At 33.0% G+C, this 26454-nt stretch overlaps 1 protein-coding gene across 4 annotated transcripts in view; it reads left to right on the plus strand.

Annotated features, from left to right (window-relative positions):
* Positions 1 to 26454, plus strand: part of LOC113518529 (voltage-dependent calcium channel subunit alpha-2/delta-4) — a 94507-nt gene that overhangs the window by 8649 nt on the left and 59404 nt on the right. For all 4 annotated transcript variants that reach the window (XM_052901591.1, XM_052901593.1, XM_052901595.1 and 1 more), the window contains exons 2-3: positions 7584 to 7665; positions 21441 to 21551. In XM_052901591.1, the coding sequence (XP_052757551.1) occupies positions 7584 to 7665; positions 21441 to 21551 (193 nt within the window). The remainder of the gene's footprint in view (positions 1 to 7583; positions 7666 to 21440; positions 21552 to 26454) is intronic.

A 26454-nucleotide genomic window follows, 5' to 3' on the forward strand; every position in this document is an offset into this window, starting at 1 on the left:
GTACGGGAAATAGTAAAATATATAATCTCAGATGTAAACCTCAGATATATTTTATACGATATTGAAAACATATAATCTCATCTACTAAATATTAGATTTTCTATATAAAATACAATACTTAAAAAGAACTTTTCTACAAACAGACGTAATTAAACATTGAAGAGCATGTAGGTGTACCCAAGTAGTAAACTTTTGTACAAAGTCTCCCTTTGCAATCTTATCTGATATCTACCTGGATTTTATCTTTTTGGCCTCGATCCGCCGTTATATATTGGCAATCACAGATATGGATTCATATAGATACCCTAAATGCATGGGCGTGTCAGTTTGACCTATGCTCTAAATTAGGTGTTATATAGCTTAAATGACTTTGGCTAAACTTCGCAGTTCCTATATCAGGCTCGTCATACGTTTGCATGTTATGTAAGTAGTAGATATAATTAAATGTATACATTCTAAATACATCTAAGTAAATAACAGATAAAAGAAGAAAACTATATAGTTGAGTTAATGTTAATTTTCAGACTTATATGGTTTACTATATATTTAAGAGATTAGAATTAACGTGATCATTTAGATAAGCTATAATACTTTACCTGGGTTGTCTCGATATATATAGTTGAATTTTAGTGAACTCGCCTCTATAATATTATTATTGTATTGTAAAATCTGTATTTTATATTACATTAGACAAATTAAAAAGATTTAATATACAATGGCAAACTTATCCCACAGTGATCCATTACTTTCTGTGGATATTTTCTGTGGCCCGTAAGTGTGTCAGTAGATTCCAACAAGTTACAAGAAATCCATACGTAATTTTAATGACAAGATTTTAGAGTAAGTCAGTCATTGGTACAAAAATACAGCGTATAGTATAAAGAAACGTCGACATGGAGTTTATTCCATAAACTGAACGTCTGCGAGAAGAAATTCCTTTGAAATCTGTCAATGGCAAGCATCGTAATGTTAAAAGGTAGATATGGGAATCAAATTCAAATAGTTTCTCAGAACACAATTCATCACATTATTATACAGTTGGCAGAACACGCAAAGGAAGATAAAGTGTCTCCTGAGACTTACAGTTTCAATACTACTCGTGAGCTTGGTATCACTGACAAAATTAATCATCACAGTGCATGAAAAAGTACAACGAAGATAAAAAGATAATCTTCAGATGCTACTATCTCAAGCTACTGCGTTTTATACGCAGGGTCTCACATAAAATGCTCTCTATGTGAAGCTATAACTGCGACTTATAGAACAAAATTTGTCCTAAACAGCGTAGTCCATAAAATTTCATGTGTAGTCCACATGAGATTTTTTTGAAGACTAACTTAGCCTTACAATAACATAAGAACTGTTCTCTCTCTCTAGAGATTTCTAGAGACTTCGATACCGAATATACTAAAATTCATAAAAATATAATCGACTTGCTCTAGAATTATGGAGTAGCTGCAGTAGGTTTTCTTAGCGGTGACCACTTAAGCTGGTGTCTTTGCGGGGTTACATTGAATTTTTATTTGTAAAAACTGAGTAGACGAACCCGGCAAAAGTAGGGAAACTGGAAAGGAAAAAGAAAATCGTGTACCAAGCGGCTTGATTTATATTATTTTGATATGGTAATCTACTTAGGGATTCCAATGCATGAGATGAGGGGAGCCATAGCTTTATTTTAACTTAACTGCATATATCTCTGTACAGTTTGTATTGACCAAAGCAACCTCGCATCGTATTACTTAAGGGCTACTATCTAATTTGATTTAGATACTTTTTTGAGCTGAGCATTTAATGTAATAAAAATTTCAACCCAAAAATAAAAAAAAAAACGTGAAATACTATTGATTAAATGATATTTTGATATTATACTTCAGATACAACTCTTCTTTTAAAAGTTCATGTATACCCAAACCCTTTATTATTATAAGTTTTTAATGATACCATATTAGCACATTATATTCATAAAAAATCTCCCTCCGATCTATTTATGTACCCATAAAAAGAAAAACAAGATAAAATGAAATATTTTTGCCCATTTAGCAACATCAAGTTTAAAAACTCAAAATACTCGAACGCTCTCTTTGATTCGCTCTCCATGTACATAAATTTACACGAGCTCACGTCGGATCCACTTCGCCAATTTGTTTAGCTACGGTACGGGTTTTAATAAATTCAACCCTCCAAACGTAACCGTGAATATAAATAGGTTATTAATAAGTCACTGTGAAATGTATTTTCGTATTAGCAATCCACTGTATAAAATGTTTCAACGGAACGATATCAAAACCATCTCTAAAGGGGGAATCGAGATAATAAGCATTCGTGTAAAATTAATGGAGACATAAATCAGGGGATCTATAACAGTCAATTATGCTTATGTTTTATCGGTCGCGGGCTCCGGGCGTACAAACAGGCAAATGAAACTAGTTATGATCTGTTTCCACAACGTAAATATTTGCTGAGCGGCACGCGGGGCACATGTCAAAGGCGCCGGCTCCGGTATTGATCTAGCGCGGGGCGGCGGGCGGTGCGCGGGCGCGGGGGATGGGCCGCGTACTACGGAGGCTGGCTTACGTAAGGGCACAACGCGTCTGACACCCCGTCTGCCAGCTCTTGCCGTCGCTGATTAATAAAACAACGGTTATCGACTCGGTGCAACCGAGATATCATCGCTTTCTATCTTTAATGAACTAACTTCGTCCGCCTACGACTGTCGTTATGATCCTCACCGTCGGCATCAGCTAATGTAAAACGGTTATTTATTCATGATAACTTAGCAGCGACGAACAGGTTTTAGATCTCCAATATTATGATATCATGAAAAGGTAATCATTACCCTATGCTGTCAATATTCTGACATTTCTTAATTAAAGATTTTAATCCAATAAAATAACGAATTCAATTCTGAAAATATGCATATAGAATCAGCACTGGAATAAATTCGATTGAACGCTAAAAGAATAATAAAAAACGTTTATGAATTGACGAAGGTATAGCGCAATAATTATCAAGTAAAAAATGAAAAGGTACAGCTAAATTTGAAATTTTAATCACGCCGACTAAGTTAAAATAAACGTTCTAATAATAATTTTACGATTTTAATTGTAAACGACTTATTTCTATTGAACACAGGCAATTTTTTTATGCAACTTAGAATTGCAAACAAGCTGACGGCCTACCTGATAGAAAGTGGTAACTGTCATCTAAAGACATGAGCAGTACCATGGTCATAACAGAGTATACTGTTTCGCCCACGATACCCTTTATGCGTTGCGTCAGGTGTTATTCCTTTGGACCTTGTAAATTCACTGACATATCCCACCCTTCAAACCGAAACAGCCATGCAAGCACAACTGCTTCACGATAGAAACACGAATGGGGCAGAAATGGCAAAGTAAACGACTTTACAACAAACGCAAATAATCGTATCTATTAAACTAACGTGATACGGTAGAGCCTCTGATACTACAGCCACTACAGGCATACACAGACAAAGCAGAAGCTTCAAACTTGTGACACCTATCTTTTTACGTCGGAAAAAGGACAACTATGCCGAAATATTAGAAAACGTTACGGTCACAGGTAAATATCTACGGCACATTATTTATGCTCTATATTCAGAAAGGTAGGAAATAAACAATCATAAAAATCCTTTTGGGTCCGAGAAACTACACCTCACGTGTATCAAATGGCACCTTTCGGATACGATCGCTCCTGCTTTCAAATCGACATATCACAGATATAGATAGGCGACATAAACTCAGGTGGATGGAGAGAATCGTTTCAGTTTGTTCACTTCACGGCCCAATTCCGAGCGGTATGGTTAAACCGATTACAGTGGCAAGATATTTTAAGCGTATCCCTGTAGTGTTGGACTCCTATCTGTAATTCCGCGTAATCAACAACTACGTGGAATGTGATTTCATTATCACCAGCGGTAAATTTCAACCGGAATCCCATGCAAATGTTGAAACTTTACGGTGCGTTCAATTTTTTTATTTGCCACTGTAAAACTTATTACTAAATAATATACAAATATCTACTTTAGTTCTTATTCTATATTTTATTTCCTAATGATAAAAAATGATATAAATAAAAAGATTGCACTAATTTATATCAATCGTATCGTGGCGAGCTATGAAGAGGACTAAGTTCGGAGAGAAATGAGAATATCCAGAGTTTGTTCTTTTCAGTTTTGGTTTATGTTTTATGTATTTGTCGTTAAGCGTGTTGAATCTCCCATCCGAGAAATAGGTATTTCGACCCGCACGCATGCTAAAGGTAAAGGAGTTAAGGGGCCGCCTGAAAATCAGCGCTATATAGGTACTTCTCGCTGGAGTTGTACATATATAGCAACAGCTGAGGTGGCTCCTATTACTAGCAAAATTAATTGTTTTTTATTATTATTTTTTTTTTATTTTTATTACTGGTAATAAGGATTATCTATCTATCATATCCGCAAAAGAATCAAAAACACCCCGAAATATAAGCAAACTAAAGTTGTAATGTTCTTGACACTTTAATTGTAGAAAGTCTTTTAGATTTTCGCGTTGCATGGTTTAAGGTTTATAGTTATGGGAATCCGATTCTTATTCCGAGAATCACCTGTCGTTAAACAGACTACAGTACCAATATATTTTTAGCGAATCCTCGTAGTGAGCTACTCCTACTATTTATAACTCCACCAAAAACGTCGTGGAATGAGTTTTATTTACTAGTGGCGGTAGTTTTTAAAATATAAAGGTTCACAGTTTAATCAGGGTTATTTTAATTAATAAAAAAAAAGAATTATTACTAGTATGTGTACTCAAGGATTTAAATCAAATAAAAGAGTTTCTATTTATCTGATCCAGGCCTTTCTGTAACCATGTATTTTACATGACAACTAAATTCGTATATGATACCCAACACGGAATGAGAAATCTAGTCCCGATCTAAATAAACGATCGCAATGCTCTAGCTTTAATATTGAAGTAATGGTACGAATTTAGATACCGTCTAGCCATAACAGTCTCGAGAACCATTTAGCGGGAACTGCGGGCGCCGCGGTCTACGGTGTCCTTAGCTGGCTCATCCTTAAACGCACCGCGACCGCTTCTGAGCACCTGACGACGTCCGATGGACCATTTTAAATAATTTTAAATTCGGAACTTCTGCCGGTGACGGCCGAACTTGTGCTAACAATGGCCGCGAAACATTCTCTGATTGCTAATGAGGACATTGTGGAACAACTTGAATTAAACGAAACGGAATAAGGAAATAAGGAATTCAGCAATGGCGAACTTCTGTCGACAATTTTGGGTGTTGGTTGTTGTTTTTTAAAATATTCTCCCTATTTTTAATTAAGAAACTAAACGGGAGCCGTTAATAAAGTTATCTCACAGTTAGGGCGACCTATAGCGTCTCTCGGTTTGTAAATAGAATGCTCTTTGAATAGACGAGAATTCATTGTTAAACTCGTACAACCACTGAATTTGGTCTCAGTCCTAATTGTTTTTATAAATATATACATAAAATTGATTAAATAAGAATAGACTGTAGAATGTGTTATTTTTTTTTTTTTATAAGTTAATTACATAAATGTGTAAGAAATTTATTCAGTATCGACAATGTGTCATTGACATTCATAATAGGATTCAATGGCTGTTCGGTATATGCCACAATTCTATGGCATATATGCTTAAACTGTACTCGACTATTAGCAGTATACACAATTATATTAAATAAAAATTGACAAGTTTTTCAACTAGATCAGACAGAATGTCTTCATAAGAGGTTGATGGTGAAATAGAATATCTGAGTTCACTATAAATGGTAAGAGATATATTTTACACATATACCTACTCGTATTGGATTGCGAGATTGCTCAAACGATATTACTTGTCCAGGAGTCAATTCAGCTCTCCTGGATAGGGATTATTTTGTGCAACCCACCGGTACTTGATAAATTTATTCTACTAAATGAGTAAAGCTAATTTGTAGTAAAGATTTAATGAAATTCACTAATGGATTTTTGATAATTTAAAGGAAAATCTGTGAAACAATCGTGGATAATTACTGATGAATTCTTCACAATGAGCCAACTGATCTGACTTCGTCTACACCTAAATTCCCTCGTTGCTACCAGCGTCAACCGATAGTGTAAGCGAGGTCCTTATCTCAAAACGCTTATTTCATTTAACAAAATTCAGGCAATACGCAAGAATAAATCATATTGGCCTAAATCAAGATGCTGGCTAAATATACAAAATCGAGTTTGTTGACACAACATGTGGAGTCCCAACAAGGGCGACCTCGAATGATGTTTGCCGTTCTCCGCGCCCCCTACCTTACCTCCTTATTCCCTATTTGCGTTTACATCGAGTCGTTTCAACTGATTGCGAAGAAAAAATATTTATTTGTTTACAAATATTTTATTGTAAACATAGGTACCACACATTAATTTCGAGTCAATTCGAAAAATATTCGAACCTTAGGAATTTTATTTTAGTATTACTTTATACAGTCTAGTTTCTATAGCCTTATAACCACAAGTATACGAGAACGCTACTCTGTAACTTTTCCTGTGCGAATTCCATTATTTTTCACTTTCTTTAAATATTTCCATAAATCTTTCCTAGTATATGTCTAGATCATATGGAAAAGCTATGTACTTCTATTTTAAAATACACATTAACATATATTACTAGTAATTACCTACGACTTTGTCTACGTAATAGGGATAAATTAAATGACTAGGATAAAAGGTAACCTATGTTCAACTCCAAAAAAAAAAGAAGTAACTATATATATATATATATATATATATATATATATATATAATATATATTTAGAATAAACTCATAATATATATTATTAGGATAAAATACATATTATTTTCGCACTGAAAGAATCTGAAAATATCTAACAGCAAACGTCAGAAATCATGGGCAAGTCGCGCGACTCTTAATTAAATTGGCTTCGTCGTATCACAATTGTCGCTATACATTTATATCCCTCGAAATATGACAAATATAAATGTATAGCCTCTCAGAAACCATTTATATGAAATAAGGGGTGGCTAGCCAACTGGAAAAAATGCTTAACCTGCTTCCCCAATCACATTTACTTCTCCGTGACAGAATTATGATAAATGTTTTAAAAAGATTTTTTTCTTGCAGATCGTCGTATCGTTTCCCTTTCATCTTATCTGGGCTTTGTGACTGTGTCTTTTATTGAGAATTCTTATTAACAAGTTTAGCATTCACGATAGGTACGAATAGTAACAGCTTATTTTGAGACTTAAAATAACTTCTAGTAATACAGTGCTATGTGATACCGGCATAGAATGGGTCACCCCTCCCTTTCCCGTTAGTGTGGTAAGAGACGACTAAGGGAACTTGATGATCGAGGGATGGACAGCAGCGTCTTTCTTAAAACATCTATAAAGTCAAAGTTATGACTTCATAAGTAATTAAAAATTTAAACTCCCCAGCAATTTCTAATACTGAGAACTGAAATGAGCGTATTGTTGCTCCCAAGATCATATCAAACTATTATTATAATATTTTTGTAAATACACAACGTTTTGTTGCTTGTTTCAGAGTCAAAAACTGGGCATTAAAATTTGGCGTTGACTTATGGGAGTTCGGGCGACACTTCACAAAAATGAATCAAATACAAAACGTGAGTATATTCATTGTTCAACTTTGTTTGTGTATAAAAAAAAAGAGAAGTGTGCATTTCCTTTCAGCTTCAAATGTGGTACGGACTTTGGTCCAACGCGTTCGCACAAAAATGCAGTGTGAGGATTGTTCACACTCTGAATCACCCTTCTCCCCATATCTCCCCGGCTCGGCCTAGATACGTGTCGGACCAGACTTCACGGTATAGGGAGCGATTTGTCGAATCAGATAGCTAAGCTATTACAAAAATTAGATTTAGATACCTGTACTGATGCAAAGTTATGTTCTCATATAAAACTTATTATTATTAATACAAATGAGTTTTGTATATCACTTTTTTCTTCTGTTTCATTGTATTTTTTTGTGACTGTACTCACGTCACCTTTAATATACTTATATATTAAATATACTGAAATATACTTATTTCTATAGGTAAATACTTAATATATATAAAAATCTAATATAGACAGTTTAAAATGGGAAAATAATATAAAAATAATATCATATTTGTTTTTAAATAAGAAATTTGTCGTAAAAATTTTCATCTTCTTTACCAGGCTTTACGGAAATTCTTTGAGAAGAACATGTCAATTTTAATATCAATAATATAAGAGTATTTTAATTTACCATGAGAGAGAAATAGATAAAATGAATATAGAAAACTCTTCATTTTTTTCAAATAATTTTTATTTAAATGCGAATTAAATATTTAATTGAAAACTTCTACTTCTGAATATAAAGAATATTTTCCTTTTTGTGAATAAAATTTATAGAAACTATACTTTGTACACTATATTATTATATATACTTTATATAATACAACAAACAAATACAAAGCACTTTTCGGCAAATCAATACGCTTTAAATGTTTATAAGTTATAGATTATATCTCAAAATAGGCCAGAGTCAATTTTCGAGAATTATGTAATCTCTGACCCGAGAATTCTTTTATTGTATTGGGAACATTTATTCTATTATAATGTATTTCATAAATATTTGAAGTCTTCCTGTTCACGACGACGGTGAGTGGCGATAAGAAATGGTTTGTAAATGAAAGAACAAGTTATATTGCGTCTAAAAACCTCTTCGCTGCTATTTTTTGAAATTGAGGTGAGATCGAAATAATTTAGATATACATATGTAAATCAAATTTATATTCTTTAGTATTATTTAAACAAATGATCTCGTAATCAAATTGTGAATGTATTATATACGATATTGACTACTAGTACCCGATACGACTTCATACGGTTATTATTGAAAGCATAGTCTGTTACTCCCTGATATTTAGCTTTCAGTTGAGCATGAGTTTGCCCATTACAAACAAAAAGAAATAAGTTTTTCCTCTTTATATTATTAGTTTAATTTGTAAGTATTATTGTTATACTTGTCGCTATATTTTGTCAGCATAGGTCTCTATAGGTATGAGTTTTCTTATGTGCAAGCTCAAAATAAACGATATATTATTCCGTTATTTCAATATTATGTTCGCCGCAGTAATAAAACAATCAAAATTCTGCGGAGATCGCAGTTCTCCAAGTAATATAATGTTTCGCAGGAGAAACTTTCTCATCGGAACTTATTCAATATTAGCAGAACGTTCTGATCGACCACCCACTACGCGCTATCATTCATATAAATCATTTGTATTATTTCACTTTCTTATTTACTTTACATGCTCCCGTATCTCGTACATAATACTCCAGAGATCGTTTACTGTTTACTTAATAAATGTTGACTTTGGTACACCCACATACATTAATTTCGTTGTTATTGAGTTAATCTAACAATATTTACTCCAATAAAATAGATTTTTATTTTATTTTGGCCTTTAGATTTGAATGTAAAAATTTATGAATGAGAGTACAAAATACCTGGCATAAAATATTCTTGTTAATAAAAATATTGTTTCATTCAATGTAAGATATTTCTGCTTTGTAGTCTTACTGTAAACTAAACACAACTAAGTATAAATTTATTAGATATTGGCTACACTTATTTAGTGTGATACACATAATATAACATTGAGTTTTCTAAGCTCAAACAATCAAATATCCTTTACCTAGAAATATAAAAGAAACTTTATATACAGTAAAAAACTAAACAATCGATTTTATGTATTAATCTTAAAATTACATATTTTCCCAAATGTAAAGTAAGCAAGAAATGAACTACAAGTTTGCTATATGATTTCATGTTATTTATTCTGAACTTAGAAGCTTCTAGTAGAAGAATATCGATATATCAATAAGATCTCATTTTGAATCTATTTCGTATGAAACCTCACATAAATTTGATTAATTCATTAAAATAACAATATACTTTCATGTTTCCCTGAAAATTTTCATGATTTTATAAGAGCTTAAATCTACGAGTTAAGGACTTTAACGCAAAAGACATTGGCTCATACACCCAGCCGCAGTAATTAGTACAATCCGTCATTTAAATAAACGACTAGCCTAGGGTGGAATTGAAAGCCGGCCACTCAACCGTTCCTCATTATATTATATTATTCTCTTCTTTAATTAAATGCACAGAACAGAAATTGGCGTTAATATTGTCAGATCACGACCAGATGCTGTCTGATCAACAACTGTCTATTCCATACCATACCATACCAAATCAGCTGTTAACTATCCACTGCTAAACATAGGCCTCCATAGGTTTTACCAGTAGTTGCCTTACTTGACAGGCGAGTTGACTACCGCAGTTATCCTTTGGTAATATTTAAAAGGGACCCTCGACCATTAGGTTCCCTTAATCGCCTTTTACGATACCGATGGGAAAAGAAGAGATGGACCATTCTATGCCAGAACCATACAGCATTGTCTAACATAAGAATCATGAATCATGAAACGTAAGAATGTCTATAATCTGTTTTAATAGAGTTTAAATGAAAAGTAATCACATTTTGTTGAAACTTACACATTAAACAGTCTTAACAATTATTGAAATTGATAATATCAATAGGATATCAGTTGATTGTCTTATTTTTTGTTTGTTTAAATTTTTATTAAGTTGTATTGAAACTAACTATATAAACATATTTCTGACTCTGTATTGCGATATTTGTTTCAAATCAAACAAATTGAGTGAGCTATGGCTACGTCCGTGATGATTTTCATTTTGTCTCATTCTATGAAATCGTACACAAATATTTTAAATATACTAACAGAACTTAACGCGAAGCGATTGTAAGTAAACATACCTGATTATTATTATATTTATATATAAGTCCTGATAGTGCATTTAAAATAGGTGTCAACAACGTGAAAATTTAAAATTAATCAATCCAAGTGCTGCATTCAGAGATACACACAGTGTATCTAATCAAATCAAAAGATAATTAATATACATCTATCTATACCAAGTTACTCTGCATACTAAACTCTAGTAACGTAAACGAGTAACAACGAAACTTATTCGTTAGTAGTTGGTAGTAGTAGTTAGTTGTTCGGAAAATTGATTTAGGTCAACTAATTATGGCCAAGGGTGAAAGTAGTAGCGAGCTCATGTTCTATGATCTGGAACCGACGCCGCCATTTGAAGTACTATATTTATAACAATATAGAAAGTTTGGAAAATATTAATATAAACCAATGAAACTGGATATTAGGAAAAGAGAATATTCTTCTTGAGGGAATAATAAAGAGTATCTATCTAAGTAAAATTTCTGAATCGTTAACTCTTCGTAAGTCTGTGTGTGTGTAATTACTTCAGTGATTCTCAGTTTTATCAAGAATATATTTAAAATGTATTCAATCTTTTGAATTTTAATCGTCAATTACAATTAAACAGTACTTTCTTATAAGCAAAAGATAGTGAAAATTTCAAATGATCTCTATCATTTTAAATTTTCGTTATCTGTTACTATTATGTTATTGTTATTTCCTTTACATTCTGAGCTTGCGTTCTGTAATTTTTGTTTATTAAACATTCTTTAAAGTTACTTAAGAAAATTATATGACATGTAACATACGTAACGTACAGTAGCCTGACCTTCACAACACCGAATTTTCCTAGCATGGAGGCCAAAGATACTTACTAAGAATCAATAAATATTCTAAATATGTAATCTTGTATAACGCATTTGTTTTCTATTGAACAAATTATTATTATTATTTATGAATATTAAAAATTACTTATATTACCTTCACTATACACTTCAACGCTTTGTTCCTTTTCGTTACCTCAATAAAGGACTCTAAATATATAAATTTGAGTTTTGCAACGAAATGAATCTTCAGAGCGCTCAATCTGAACATTCTAACGGGAATATGAAATTCCGAGACGCCTTGCCCGCTCGCAACCGACGCGACGCCCGTTCGAAAACTTTAATTTCATTAGTAATACATTTTTAATTAATCGCCCCTAGGTATTTAAAGTTTGAAATTTTGGCGGCATGTCGCGGATTGAAACTTGAAAATGACACTTTGTCCGTTGGGGTAAGTTCCCTCATAATAAATCTCGAGCTCTTTACATTTTTGGGGGCAACATTGATTTACGGCCAATTTAGGTATTAACATAATTATTATTTACTTCAATATTTACAGACAGTTTAGTAACAATACAGAGAACAAGGTTTGTAGAGTCTATAAGTATGGCTTTGTTAGCATGAGAGGTATATGTAGGTTAAGCGTGTTAAATCCTTCCTAAAAACCATATGTATGCCAAATTTGATGACAATTAGTTGAGCTGTTACGATGCGAAAAGATAATCAAATTTATATTAACATTTTTAATATTAGATTATATTTTTTATTTTTTACTGAATTGATATTCTTTAGCGAAAGTCCATGTCACTGGTTATTTGATTACAATTATCTAATTTAATTTCGATACCATTAGTATGCGTGCGACTGCCAACACTCGAAGATTTTTTACTGTTTATATTACCAGAAGTTCTACAACCTTTCATATTAGCCATCAAATCTTTGACTGCTATTTAATCCACGCACGTTTTGCAACATGTTTTTCATCTCTAAACGAGATATTTTCAAGCAAATTAATAATTAGCCTAGTATATAGTTAAGGCCTAGTATTAAGCGTTCGGCAGCTAATCTGCGAAATAAATTAGTAAAGATTTGTGCTATATATAGCTCGTTTATTACTTTTAGTTCACCTTTAGGTTATGTGAAAAGAATTTTTACTTTTAGAAAATAGCGCCTTCGTGTACATAACACGCCCTTGGCCATTTTTCATGTACTCAGTATAACTTGCAGCGGTAAGACGAATTGAATGATACCTCATTTGTCAAAGTCGACCCTGTCGTTTCGTTGCTACGAGGGTACAAAACTTATATATAGTCACATACAAACATGCGAAATACATACTTACCTTACATACTACTACCCTACTACATAGACAGGTAAAATTATGATTATTATTGATGCATTCCTTTGCTGTCATGAATTAATGTAACATCGATACATAATTAATTAAAATAATGAAATATATTATATATAATAATAATTGAAACAATATAATACCCTTAGAGAATTTATTTCTTTATTCAAACTTAAAACAATTTTCTTTTTTTAAGTGTGATAATAGAATAGTAATACTGTTTGTACTATTGATTCACGCTATCGACATATCAGTGAGAGACAAGTTAGGATGAAGTGGGCTCCGTTAGCTTATCGTGACAAATTCACCAAGTATTAATCATGACGATTTCCAGGTAGACTTGGTTTAGAGGTTGACCAAGTAGGGTATATTGCTAGCAAAAGAGCGGCATTAAAATAAGAGTCAACGCGTGAAGTCTCTTCTTAATAAAAAATGCGGCAGGCATGCTCATAGTGGATTGAACGTTGAAATACCCTAAATTTTCCATTTGATCAAACAACAAATCGTCTTTTCAAGTGTAAAAATTCCATAAAAGACCATGCTTCATGTGTTATACAATATTACGCCATATAAGGATTTTATATTTCAAAATTAAATACTCGTACAAACATATAGGCGTCCCTAGGCTACAGTGACCGTTTACAATCAGACGGATTGTATATTTGTTTGTCACCTTTGCCGTATAACAAAAGTATATTCGTAATTAGCATATACCATTAAAATAGAAAAGTATTCTTTTAATGGACACTGAACTCGTGTAAATTAACAAATAAAAATCATTTTTAATTTATTATTCTCAGAAATAGCAATTACTTAGAAATTAATTTAATTTTTATATAAAATATTATATTACTCTCTTCTATATTTTACTGACGATTTTCAAAAATATTTAATAAATCTGAAACAACGCATTTCCGCATACTTTTTAGACATTCGAATAGGTATTAGTTACTGATTCACGTAGACTGTAAAAGAAATACGAGTATGTAATAAAATATTAGGATAAGATAATCCGAATAGGAGACATATTGAATGTTAAAATACAAATTTTCAGCTAGCGTATACTAATAGCTCAGGCTGGGTATACATTCCATTGTCATCCATTAAAAAACATATTAACTCACGTTCTCACTTATAGCTAGAAAAAAAATAATCAGTATCTGTTTATTCTTAATAGATTAAAAAATTGTTATATCTTTTAAGTTGGAGCAGAAAATATACATTTACAAATTTTCATTAAAATTAGTTCATCTGTTTTGAAGATTGGCGTGAACGAACATTAGACGTGACATGAGATTTTTACATCATTAAGTCTGCCATTCTAAGTTGCATAAAAAAAATATCCTTTGTGTAAAATTTGGTACACAGAAAGACTATTTCTTAGTATGGTTTGTACGAATATCTATTTAGCTAATTATTTATTTATTATAATTTATAATATTGATATAAAGTTTGGAAATCAATACACATTATAGAGGTGGCAAATAACGGCAAATAGATACAATATAAAGTAAACAAGTTAATAATTGCGTAAACGTGGTCAGCGCTCTAGGAAACGTCTTCTGCAACGGAGAATATACGCGGCTTCCGGCATCCGGTTCACCATCCGGTCCAGCGTACTATTGTTATTTTATTTGATACTTGATATTTCATATAAAATTTTGCACGGTCATATTTTTTGAAATAGTATTGATAAAATATTAGTCTTTTGGTACCTGTGTCGGTGCTGTAACTTTTGATTTTTTATGATACTTAAAATGGTATTGCAGATGTACGATAACTGCTTACCATCAGGTGGGCCGTATGCTTGTTTGCAATCTCAATAGTTTAACAAAACATGACAAATAAGCCAACGGTTTACCTAATGAAAAGCAGTAACCGTCGCATATATACATAAATAGCAACATGGATATAACAAAATACACTATGATGACATACTACTATAATATACTTTCCATGCTTAAGTACTATAGTGTTATGCCTCCGTATCTCATAATTTCACTGCCATATCCTATATGGCAAATTATAGGGTTCTTCTTAGGTTCCTTCAAACCGAAAACAGCTATGCAAAGACGGCTAAATTGCAGCAGAAACACGGGTGTCACAGTACCCATGCAGATGTCTTTTATACAAAGTTTTCTTCTTTTTTTTATACAATTTAGAATGGCAAACAAGTTGATGGCCCATCTGATGGGAAGTGATAACCGTCGCCTACCATGTACTACGCAGTACCATGGGGATAACAAAGTATACTGTGTATTCTTGTGTCCCATGTCCCATGAAAAATTGTTATTTGCCTAAATATTTTTAATGCAACATGGAATTATAAACAAAATCATTACTTAAAATAAAAATATTTACACTAGATGATTTCGTCTATAAACATCCTTTAGCGTAATCTATGGACGTTTGCGTATCAACATAATGTTTAAGAGTCGGCATTAGTGGTATGCACGAGTTCACGACAAGTCCCTACCCTTTTCTGTACATATTTTTTGCTGGTAAATGGAGTTCCCTTGTGCGGGGAACGCGCAAATGCGACCGGGCGGAGTGGAAAATGTTGTCCGCTGATCGCAAGAAACACTGAACCGGCGATGTGCCCACCGCGGATCGTGACGACGCGTTTTTACCGTTAATATTCACCGGGCTTTTATATTTAGAACTGTATTACCAGGACACTAATGCACAAATCTAATGTTGTCAGCCATATAATTTTTTTTTTTCTATTATAAACATGCAAATAGTAAAATCGCAACGAAGACAAAGCTATACATGAAATATTTTTAGAAATATAGTTTATGACTATCTATTATATTATATAGGATGAACGTAAACAGAAAACGATAAGTTTTTAAACGTTTTCTCTGTCTTTTTTGTGTTACTTTTTAAATAAAAACAGACCTACTGATTGTAACTAAAAAGTAAACGGTACATCAATCTAAATGTGACTCAAATTTACATATAAAAAGTCTATAAAATTATCCCTAAAGAGGTTATTTTTTATGACATAAAACTGTAAAAAAAGATGTACAAGATTATATTGATAGTTTATTTACATAGCACATGCGAATGAAATCGCGGGCACATCTAGTTTCGTAAAATTGTGGACTTGTCTGTTTCTATAAACCTACACCGATATGTCTACAGTTTACAGTGATAAATGAAACTGTTGAAACTGTCAGCGCTCTTATTCCTACGCAACAGCGACGCCATTTTATTGACATTTTCAGGGAACGGAACTTTGTAGATACTTTCCGCAATATATCTGAAACGAAATGTTTTGTCTCCGTGTTGCCATAATTTAAATTGTCAATTTATTATTCCGCAAAAAATAGACGATTAAATATTAGATTATTTATTCTGATGGCATTCGGTGGAATTTGAAATTTATCAAAGCGTATCCGTAAATAATATTATTATACTCGTAATAATTAGAATATATATGAAATATGCGCTTAATTTATATTGGTAAAATAAATTATAAAGACACTTGAGTGGTGACAGTTTAATTTGTTAACGCTTGACATGTACTACAATATTACTTCACATTTGGATTGTTTAAAAATGTAATTGAACTTCAGAGGGCTCTGCAGCCGTCGTCCAATAAACTACATCAGAGACCTTCGGGTACAATAAAGGTGGCTTAGAAATGACGCTACCTTCTCACAATAAGTTGTTGTTGTTTTTTTTTAATGGGTGAAAATGACATGGTAACCCTGCCTGCGCTATCGGTATACACTAGCGGGGTATCAGTTAGAGGTGATAGGTGAGGATGAAAAGGCATGTCAGGTAGCCCATCGTGACGAATTCAATAATAAATTAGTCACGATAGTTTCCAAGGGAAACCGCGTGGAAGTCGACCTGATAGGGTAGATTGATAGTAATGGGGACTAACCTCTCCATTACTAACAATTCCTTCCCCCCAGTTGTTGTTGTTGTATCAGCCATTAATGTCCACTGTTGAACATAACCTCCCCATAAGGGTTTATTTTGCGAGTAGTTGCCACGATTAGCAGACGGGTTGGCAATCGCAGTTAGACTTTAGAGATGTTTAAGAAAGACGCTATTGCCCATCTCTCCACCATAAGCCCCCTTATTCGCCTCTTACGACACCCACGGGAAAGGAAAAGGTGGCCTATTCTATACCGGAAGCTACACGGCTCACGCGATACGTACGCAATTGTTTAAGTGTTCTCACTTACAATTTAATTGTTCAACAAATTGTGTGATAAATAATAAAGATTAATTATTACACAATTTGTTGAACAATAATGCCCTTACTAAGATAATAAGGTCACTGAAGACTTTAATGTGGAGCTAAAGCTTTAAGTTTATCGGGTTACTAGCGGCCCTGTATTGAATATTATAGAATAGTTAAAACAAACACAAATCTGAGGTCCGTGAGGGTAGTGTTGACGTACAAAGCGGATTAAATTAACTGCCTTAATTGAATTTAGGTTCCTTGTTAGCCAATGTGTCCCCACAGGGTTTGCTGGGTGGCGTTATGCAACCCGCCGCACACCACCGCGTCGAACCGCTGTAATTAAAGCTGGAATCAAATATTCAATGTAAAATATATTTACGTGCTTATCTCTTGCCACCGATCAATAATTCTTTATATTACATTTATTTATTTATTACATTACATCCACTGGGTGAGCTTTAGTCTTCCAATACGCTCACTCAGGAAATCACATATACAGTACAATAACATATATAAAAAAGGAATAATATTCATAAATAAATTTAATTTCTAAATTTCTGCACACAAACACCTTGTGGTCATTCGACGAAACTCCCGCAAGTTGGAGGCAAATACATCCAATTGCGGATACCGGTTCAAAATATCATTGAATAGTTTCAATGCAAGAGAGAGGGGAGCTTGCTTAGCCAACTCTGTTCTTAATGGAAAATCAAATAATTGCCGTCTACGTGCTCGCACGTAGTTATTGGGCGCTCCTATTGATATTGATACCAGTACGGTTATATATTATAAGTATCTACATAGATTCTTAATCTTAATAATATTATAAACATGAAAGAGATTTCGTTCATTTGTTATCTCTTGTCGTTTGAATGGCTTTACCAATCATTATGAAATTTAATACAAATATGTTGTAAACAGACGTAATCTTTTAATACTGAGCATAATCGTCATGGAATTTAATATACTCATATTATTTAAGGTAGAGAAGTACATATAGGATTATTATTATATCAACTGTTAACTGTCCACTGCTGGACATAGGCCTCCCCCATAAGAGAGGTGGCACCAATAGTTGCCACGCTTAGCAGGCGGGTTAGTAACCGCAATTAGATTTTAATGATTCATGAGAGACGTTTCTACCTATCGCTCGACTATTAAATTCTCTTAATCGCCTCTTACGACACCTACGGGACAAAGGGACAGGGAGAAAGGGCACCATTCTCACAGAATGGGCCACCATTCTGTGCCGGGACCACACAGCAAACATACAGGGTACTAATTTTTATTTCAGTCAAGCAATGAATTCCCGTTACGCAGGTAAAGGCACAGGTAAAAACTAGTCTATTTCTGTATGCTGTCATTAAAGATCAAATTAAATATGGAATAAAAAATACATACACACACCTCAAAATTTTTAACGATACTGCGTAATATATACAAAAAATACAAATTAAGATAACTCTTTGACTCTTTTTTGTATTTACCAAAAATGAAACTATGAAATTGGGTATAGTAATGCGTTAGCTACCAAATTATTGTTATTCGACAGAGGAGCTCGTTTCATATTGTGTTGTTATTAAATTTTGGATTGTGTCCCATGTCGCTTTTGTCATACGCTATCAAATGTAATGGCGCCCGCCTTAGTTAAATAACTGTATAGAGCGCCATTTATCTACAAGCAACCGTCGTATACTCTTATTATTATATTTTATACCTCTTCAAAACAGTAAGTATTTAACATATTTTGAAAAAAATACTTGAAAACAGTGTTTGATCTTTAAGACCCAAATTAGGCCTCAAAACTTAACTTACACTATTAATATGTAGGTGCCCGTAAAAGATGAAACCAACTAATTTGATCAACGAACAATTGAAATTATTGGATGTAAAAACATGTAATTTTTTCAAGAATCCCTTATAATATAACGTCAGTAGCACTACGAAGGCACTTTCCATAATATCACGGATACGTGAGTAAAATTTGACGCGAGAACTTTAGCGAAATGAGAATTTTAGCGAGAACAATTTTATGAAAAAAAAAAAACAGTATTACAAAAAAAATTGTTACATAAGTCTCGTACATACAAGCTATGTGTGAAAATTAAATAATTAAAATTAATTATTCTGTTGAGTTCTACTATCTCTCCCTTTACTTTCAATCGATATGGTTTATTTCCGTATTAGTATTATTACAATTGAAAACGCCTTTATTTTTATAGAGGAACAAATGATTATCTTGACAATTCAGATATAACGCATAGGAATCTACAATTGGACATAAATTTTGTTTGTTGCGTCGATGCTATTTAAGTTTGGAATCTTTCACACTTCATATCTTGGCTCGGTTATATTTCTTTGCACTGAATTAATACCCCTACATGCGACGAACGAATTAAAAACATGCCTACGAAACTCTATTAATATGTTTCACACGAACTTAGGAGTTTTTTTTCTATTTATCATCACCGAACGGGATACAATTTATTTTAACTTATACATAAATAAACTTATTTCATAATTATCTATTGCATTTACAAAGGTTTTATTAAAAAGAAGTGTCTCTTTAAATTGAACTCTCCGCAGGTTTTCTTTTAAACTAAATTCCGCGGCTTTGCCGTGTGAATTGAGACAAAAAAATAGATTGACTAGTCTAACTCTGTACCAAATTACAATAATAGCATATCAACTGTTTAATTGTGATTAAATAACAAACATCCAAATATTAATCTGTGCAAATTAAAGTACCTAATATGGTTTATCCTGTAGTAATAGGGGCCATTCCTTTCCCGTGAGTGTCGTAAGAGGCGACTAAGAGAAAGTAATGGTTAAGGGATAGGCAACAGCGTCCCTCTTAAAACATTGTCAAAACCTGACTGCGGTTGCCAATCCGCCTGCCAAGCGTGGTAATTACTGGCAAAAATAAATATGAAAAAAAATAGGAGGCCTATGTTTAGTAGTTAATACAGTTAACGGTTAATATGATGATTATGAATAGGAAAACAAAAGTATATAATGATTTATTTATAGGCACAATATTTTTAATAATATCTATGTGGTGCGCTAGTGTGCGTCGCCAGCCAATGTAGCCCAATAACTGAGCGTGTAATATACCGCCAATGCGACGCGATCGTTGTCATTTTCACAAATTATGTGAACGCTACACGCCTGCCAATGTTTATCTGTGCTTGTGAAAGCACTAAATTACGTTTGTGCTACGCACATATTACTGCCACTATTCTATCTGCTTTGACAAACGGTTTTTCGTTGTGCCAGACTAGAGTGCTTTATATTTTTGCATTCAGCCGTTTTAAAATGTTTTTATCAGAAATAATAAGCAAAGTCACATATGCAATCAAATATCTAATCGATTATTGTAGTTATAAGAAGTAATTGTCAACTTGCCCACATTCCGCCAATTCGTCGTGTCAGGAAGACAAATTTATCGGCTTCCAACGGATCTTCCACTGGTTATTTTAGTAATAAAGATATACCATAGGAGCATTTATTATCACATTAAAGTTCCATTAAATATTGCCTAATAAGAACTTATTCTATCCCGATTGACGATTATGAACGCCGGTACTGTCTTTGTAGTGGATATTTTGATGTTGATCATGATGTAAGTATCTAAATTTTAAACATTAGAATCCATGGATCCCTATATATGGAATTGTGAGATTTAAGCTTTCGTTTGTGTCATATTATGATGACATACACAATCCTGGATTAACCATTTTTTATTAATTGTCTATATTTCCATTACGAAGCCTAGCGCGGCCCAGGTTCCTCGCGATGCGTGACAAATCAGTTAATAATAAGTCAAATCAGTTTTAAATTCAGACCCGGTTTTAGTATTAGAAAGTTTTGTTTTTGTTTAGTTTTGTTTCTTTAATGCACGAATATTAGCTAGACATTTTACATCATCTAATCATTTCATTAAGATTTTTATTTTTTCTTATAAAAAAGTTCTAGTTAAGCCGGCAAAGTTGTTTGCCCCCTACCGTTACCTACAGTATCCATTGTTTCTTATCAATATAAAAATATCTCCCTCTCAAATTGAAGTACACAATACACATTTACAAAATCACATTATATCTGTACAATAATCGATTGAAAATTTTCATAAATCGGCATAAACGAAATTTGTGACATAGTATTTTATGTATTATTAGGATATTATATACAAATATAAAAATACATTAACGTATTGGAATTGTTTCACAGAAATACCACGAATACAACGTAGAGGTGGTACGCAAAGACGGACTATTGTTGGTGCGCGAGCTCGCCGCAGAGGTCAAAAACCACATGGACTTCAAAATAAACGCCGTCATGGTAAGTACACCACTATCCAATAACTTTGTTATACCCACACTGGCATGCTTGAATTTAGCATTGGCATTATTTTGAATTTAGAACTTTTGTTTCTCTATGACCTAAACCCTTCTGTAATTATGTAAATAGAAAAATAAGATATTCAGAAATTTTAAAAATTAAATTTAAATAAAAAACAAATATATAATATGCATATTTTATACTGATTTGGATTATATTTCTATTTAATCAATAGGGTTTAATCCTGTGTTAGTGTCATACAGTGAAATGAGTACCCTGCCGAGGTTTTCCCAAGAGCCTACAGCATGGGGTTCTTCAAAAGGGGGGTAAAGAGGTTTCTTCAGGATCGGCAACGCACGCGTAATACCTCTGGTATTGCAGGTGTTTATAGGCTACGGTAACCACTTACCATCAGGTGTGCCGTATGCTTGTTTGCCACCTCAGTCGTATAAAAAAATACAAATTTTGTCTAATTTGAAGCGAAAGTGTTTTGTCACTCTCTTTAAAATCAAGAATTTAGCCAGTCATTCATATCTAGAATACAAATCCAAAGAGGTAATGCTGCCAGTATCTTGGGTACGCTGCCTCGGTGTGGTGTGTTGAGAGACTATTTGTAATTAGTAATAGTCTTTAAGAAGTTGTTTAGTAACCTAATTTTAAGTTTAATAAATAAATATCAAGAATACAATGAAAATAATGTAATATATACAGTGAGTGTAAAAAGTATTCGTACACCTAGGGTTATAATAAAAAAAATACGAATTTGATAGACTTTCCTCTATTTATTTAACTTAAATCAATACTGTTAAATAGTTTAACATTCCCGCACTTTGTTTATGATAATTATTGTTTTTTTAAAAAAAAATTATACAACATAAAAATATTTTTATGTTAACTAAGCAAATAATGACAAACAAAAAGTATTCGTACATTCATGCTTTTTTAAATGAAATTCTGTATAAATCATTTATTCAATCGAATTTTTCATATGCCTACAATGCCAAGGTCATTTTTAATACGTAGGTATAGATATTAGACGTTTTAGTTGCACTCGTGACAAGTATAGACGTGTTTAGTTACAAAAATGGGTTGTAAAGCAAAAGAAACGAGTGAAGAGGAGAGAAAAATAATTATTAATTTGCATAATCAATGCAAATCATTATGTGAAATTGCAAAATTTGTCAATAGACCACGTTCAACCGTACAGACTGTAATTGATCGGTTTTCTATTACTAAAACACTAAAAAACAAACCCAGAGGTGGAGCGTCCATCAAAAGTCACGCCTCGATTGGATCGGAAAATTTTAAATTGTGTAAAAAAAAATCCAAAAATTAGTGCCCCTCGAGTGTTACAAGAAATTAATAATATCAATGATTGCCATATTTCTGTCAGTACCGTTCGGAACGTATTACGTAGTAACGATTATCATGGAAGAACTGCGCGTAAAAAGTATTGATATTAATAGAAAAAAAGATTAGAATTCGCAAAAAAATATATTAATGAAAAAATCATTTTTGGCAAACTGTTATTTACTCAGATGAATCGAAATATAATATTTTCAAATCGGATGGGCATCATATGGTATGGAGAAAACCTAATATGGAATATAAGAAAGAAAATTTATGTCCAACGGTAAAACACGGTGGTGGGTCAGTATTTGTATGGGGTTGCATGAGTGTTTTTGGGGTGGGAAAACTTGCATTTATTGATGGAATTAGGGATCACAAAGCGTATATTAATATTTTAAAAGAGAATCGTCTCTCTAGTGCAGCTCAAATGGGTTTTAACAATAATTGGATATTTTTACAAGATAATGACCCTAAATATAAAGCATGGAGTACTAAAGCATGGATCCTGTTTAACGCTTTAAAATACCTAGAGATTCCTCCTCAATCACCTGATATTAATATTATAGAGCATGTGTGGGATTATCTCGATAATAAAATTCGAAATCGACCAATTTCGAGTAAAGAAACACTAAAAATTGCGCTTCGCGAAGAATGGGCATTAATACCGTCTTCTTATATTTTCAAACTAGTTGATTCGATGCCGCAGAGACTCCAAGCTATCATCAATGCTAACGGTGGTCCAACAAAGTATTAATATTTTTTTAATATTCATTTACTTACAAATTTTATAAGTGTACGAATACTTTTTGTTTGTCATTATTTGCTTGGTTAACGTAAAAATATTTTTATGTTGTATAATTTTTTTTATTAAAAAACAAAAATTATCATAAACAAAGTGCGGGAATGTTAAAATATTTAATAGTATTGATTTAAATTAGATAAATAAAAGAAAGTCTATCAAATTCGTATTTTTTTTATTACAACCTTAGGTGTACGAATACTTTCTACACTCACTGTACATAATAGTTAAAGTTTATTAAATATTATTTTAAATGGTAGCTAGTAAACTATTATAGTAATTATAGTAATGAAAGTTAGCATTGCGTAGCATGATACATTTCAGTTAGTTACAAACTAAAAGGTGTACTAAAATTCTCAACACTAGGTTTCAAACCTAGATATAAAATTATTAAATTCGTTTCAGCGGTTACAAAGTTGTGAGAACTGGTAGTTCGTAACTAGAGGCGGCAACAAATATCGTGGTCTCTGCGGACCTCGGAGCCTAACATATATATCTATATATGAGAACATAAAAACGATCTGTACTATAAAATTTAAGAATTTTTTTGAGCAAGTTGTCATCTTAATTTGTTTATTTGTCTGGTAAGCATACTTATTTCTTCAGATATCTAAAAATTTTATAACGTGTTTTGCGTATACATGTTGGCAGTATTTATATATTTTTATGTATTTGTGTAGGTGTTTATATGCACCTATGTATGTATGTATATGTATGTGTATATATATATATTATATATAATAGTATATAAGTGTATATAATGAGTAGGGATACATATTTGCATTATTACATGTATCACATCTCCATATTTAGAAATAATAGAATTTCATCGTGTCTCCGATCAAACTGTTTATAATTACTCCTCTCCATCCAAAGGTTGCCTGGAAGAGATCGCTTTTAGCGATAAGGTCGCCCATTGTTTTCTCATTGTGATTATTTCTTGTAATTGTTTATATTTATAACAAGTTTACTATTGTAATCTTTTAGAGGAAACATTAAAGAGTATCTATCTATCTATCTACTATTCGGATACTACTTTTAATCCCGTCCGTATAACAAAATACGCATAACAATATGAACACCACACACGCCGTATAAAACGCGTCCCATGGGAATATTTAATATCATCATCATATAAGCCGTTAACTGTCCACTGCTGAACATAGACTTCCCACTTGGAAGATTTTGCTAGTAGTTGCCACGCTTGGCAAGCGGGTTGGCAACCGCAGTTAGGCTTTTAGAGATGTTTTAAGAGGGACGTTACTTCCCATACCTCGCCCTCCCTTAGTCGCCTCTTACGCCATCCATGGGAAAGAAAGGGGTGGTAATATATATAAGGGCTCTATAATCTAAGACTATCTTATATGCAACAAATGCAGGTTCGATCCCCGTACAGTATTTCTGCAGACGAGGTTTTAATAAGCGGTTTGCGTATTTGATTTGGCATCATATCAGCCGTTAAAAGAGCTGAACGTAGGCCTCTATAGACTACCATAACGAACCCGAGCTACCTTCTACCTTCTGATTTCCTGACACTTGCAATTTGAGGTCGTCGCTCCATGTAGTGGGAGTCGTCCCAAGATACGTTTACATATACGGGATCGCCACTCAAGAACCTTTCTTCCGAATATGTATTTATCTAAATATGTCTACCAGTTATTTGGTACTCATAGTGCAAGCTTTGTTTAGTTTTAAACTAGATGGCGGTGTGTGATATTATTTTTTTAACATCATACAAACGGTATATCGAACGGGAACTGTTTAGATTCTATTTAAGAGGAGCCGTAAAATATCCTGTCTAATGGTCAGCATTTGATAAGCCGTCCTTTTGTATACTGTCGTGTTTCATTAAGTGCTTCTATTGTTCCTTTGGAGCCGAAGGCTATATTGTTGTAACAAAAAACAAAAACATTCCCTCATCTCGGCGTCCTCGGCGTAGTCCCATTGAAAAAGTCAAGTCGAGATCGTAAGCAATCTTTGTCTTAGAGACGATACAAATCACTTACAAAGAGACGCGTTGCGAGAAAATCTTTTTACAATGTTACAATAGTTTACAAGCTACAATTCCAGAGACTTGTTGTCTCAGAAAACACAATGATGCATTTAGTTCACTCACATTTTTGCGAGATATCGCTATTGCAAAAGGAAAAACGTTTTGTTCGTATTTTATTAAAGTAAATTCAACAAGAGCACACAAAGGCTGATTATAATTGAATTTCGCATCAGTGGCCCCGAATGGGAAGTATTGAGTTAGGATTGAATTTCACCCCGAATGTTTGCACTTTTACATAATTATTTCTTCAACTCTCATGTTTTTCTGAGTATAGAAGGTATATTGATTTTACCCAATTTTCAAGGAAAGGAAAATAATGTTTTGGCTATATGTACGCATATCGAAAATCTTTGGCGTAATGTTTTTATAAGTGGATGTCGTTTGTTTTTATATGGGGGTGCTGATTGTTATTTAAATATAGTACAAAATAAACACGATTACAGAGAATATAAACTAGTTTTTCGAATAAAAAATATATAAATAGTCCTGTATGATCCCGGCATAGAATAGGCCGTGTATTCCTTTCCCGTGTATGTCGTAATAGGCGACTAAGAGAGGGCGAGAGATGGGTATCATTCCTCTTAAAAGACCTTCAAAGCTTAACTGTGGTTGCCAGTCCGTGGCAACTACTGGTAAAACCCCCAAGGGGGAGGCTTATATTCAGCAGTAGACAGTTAAAAGCTGATTTGATGATATAAATA

Source organism: Galleria mellonella, unplaced genomic scaffold (assembly GCF_026898425.1).
Source record: "Galleria mellonella isolate WM207_F2 unplaced genomic scaffold, CSIRO_AGI_GalMel_v1 utg132, whole genome shotgun sequence".
Taxonomy (NCBI): domain Eukaryota; kingdom Metazoa; phylum Arthropoda; class Insecta; order Lepidoptera; family Pyralidae; genus Galleria; species Galleria mellonella.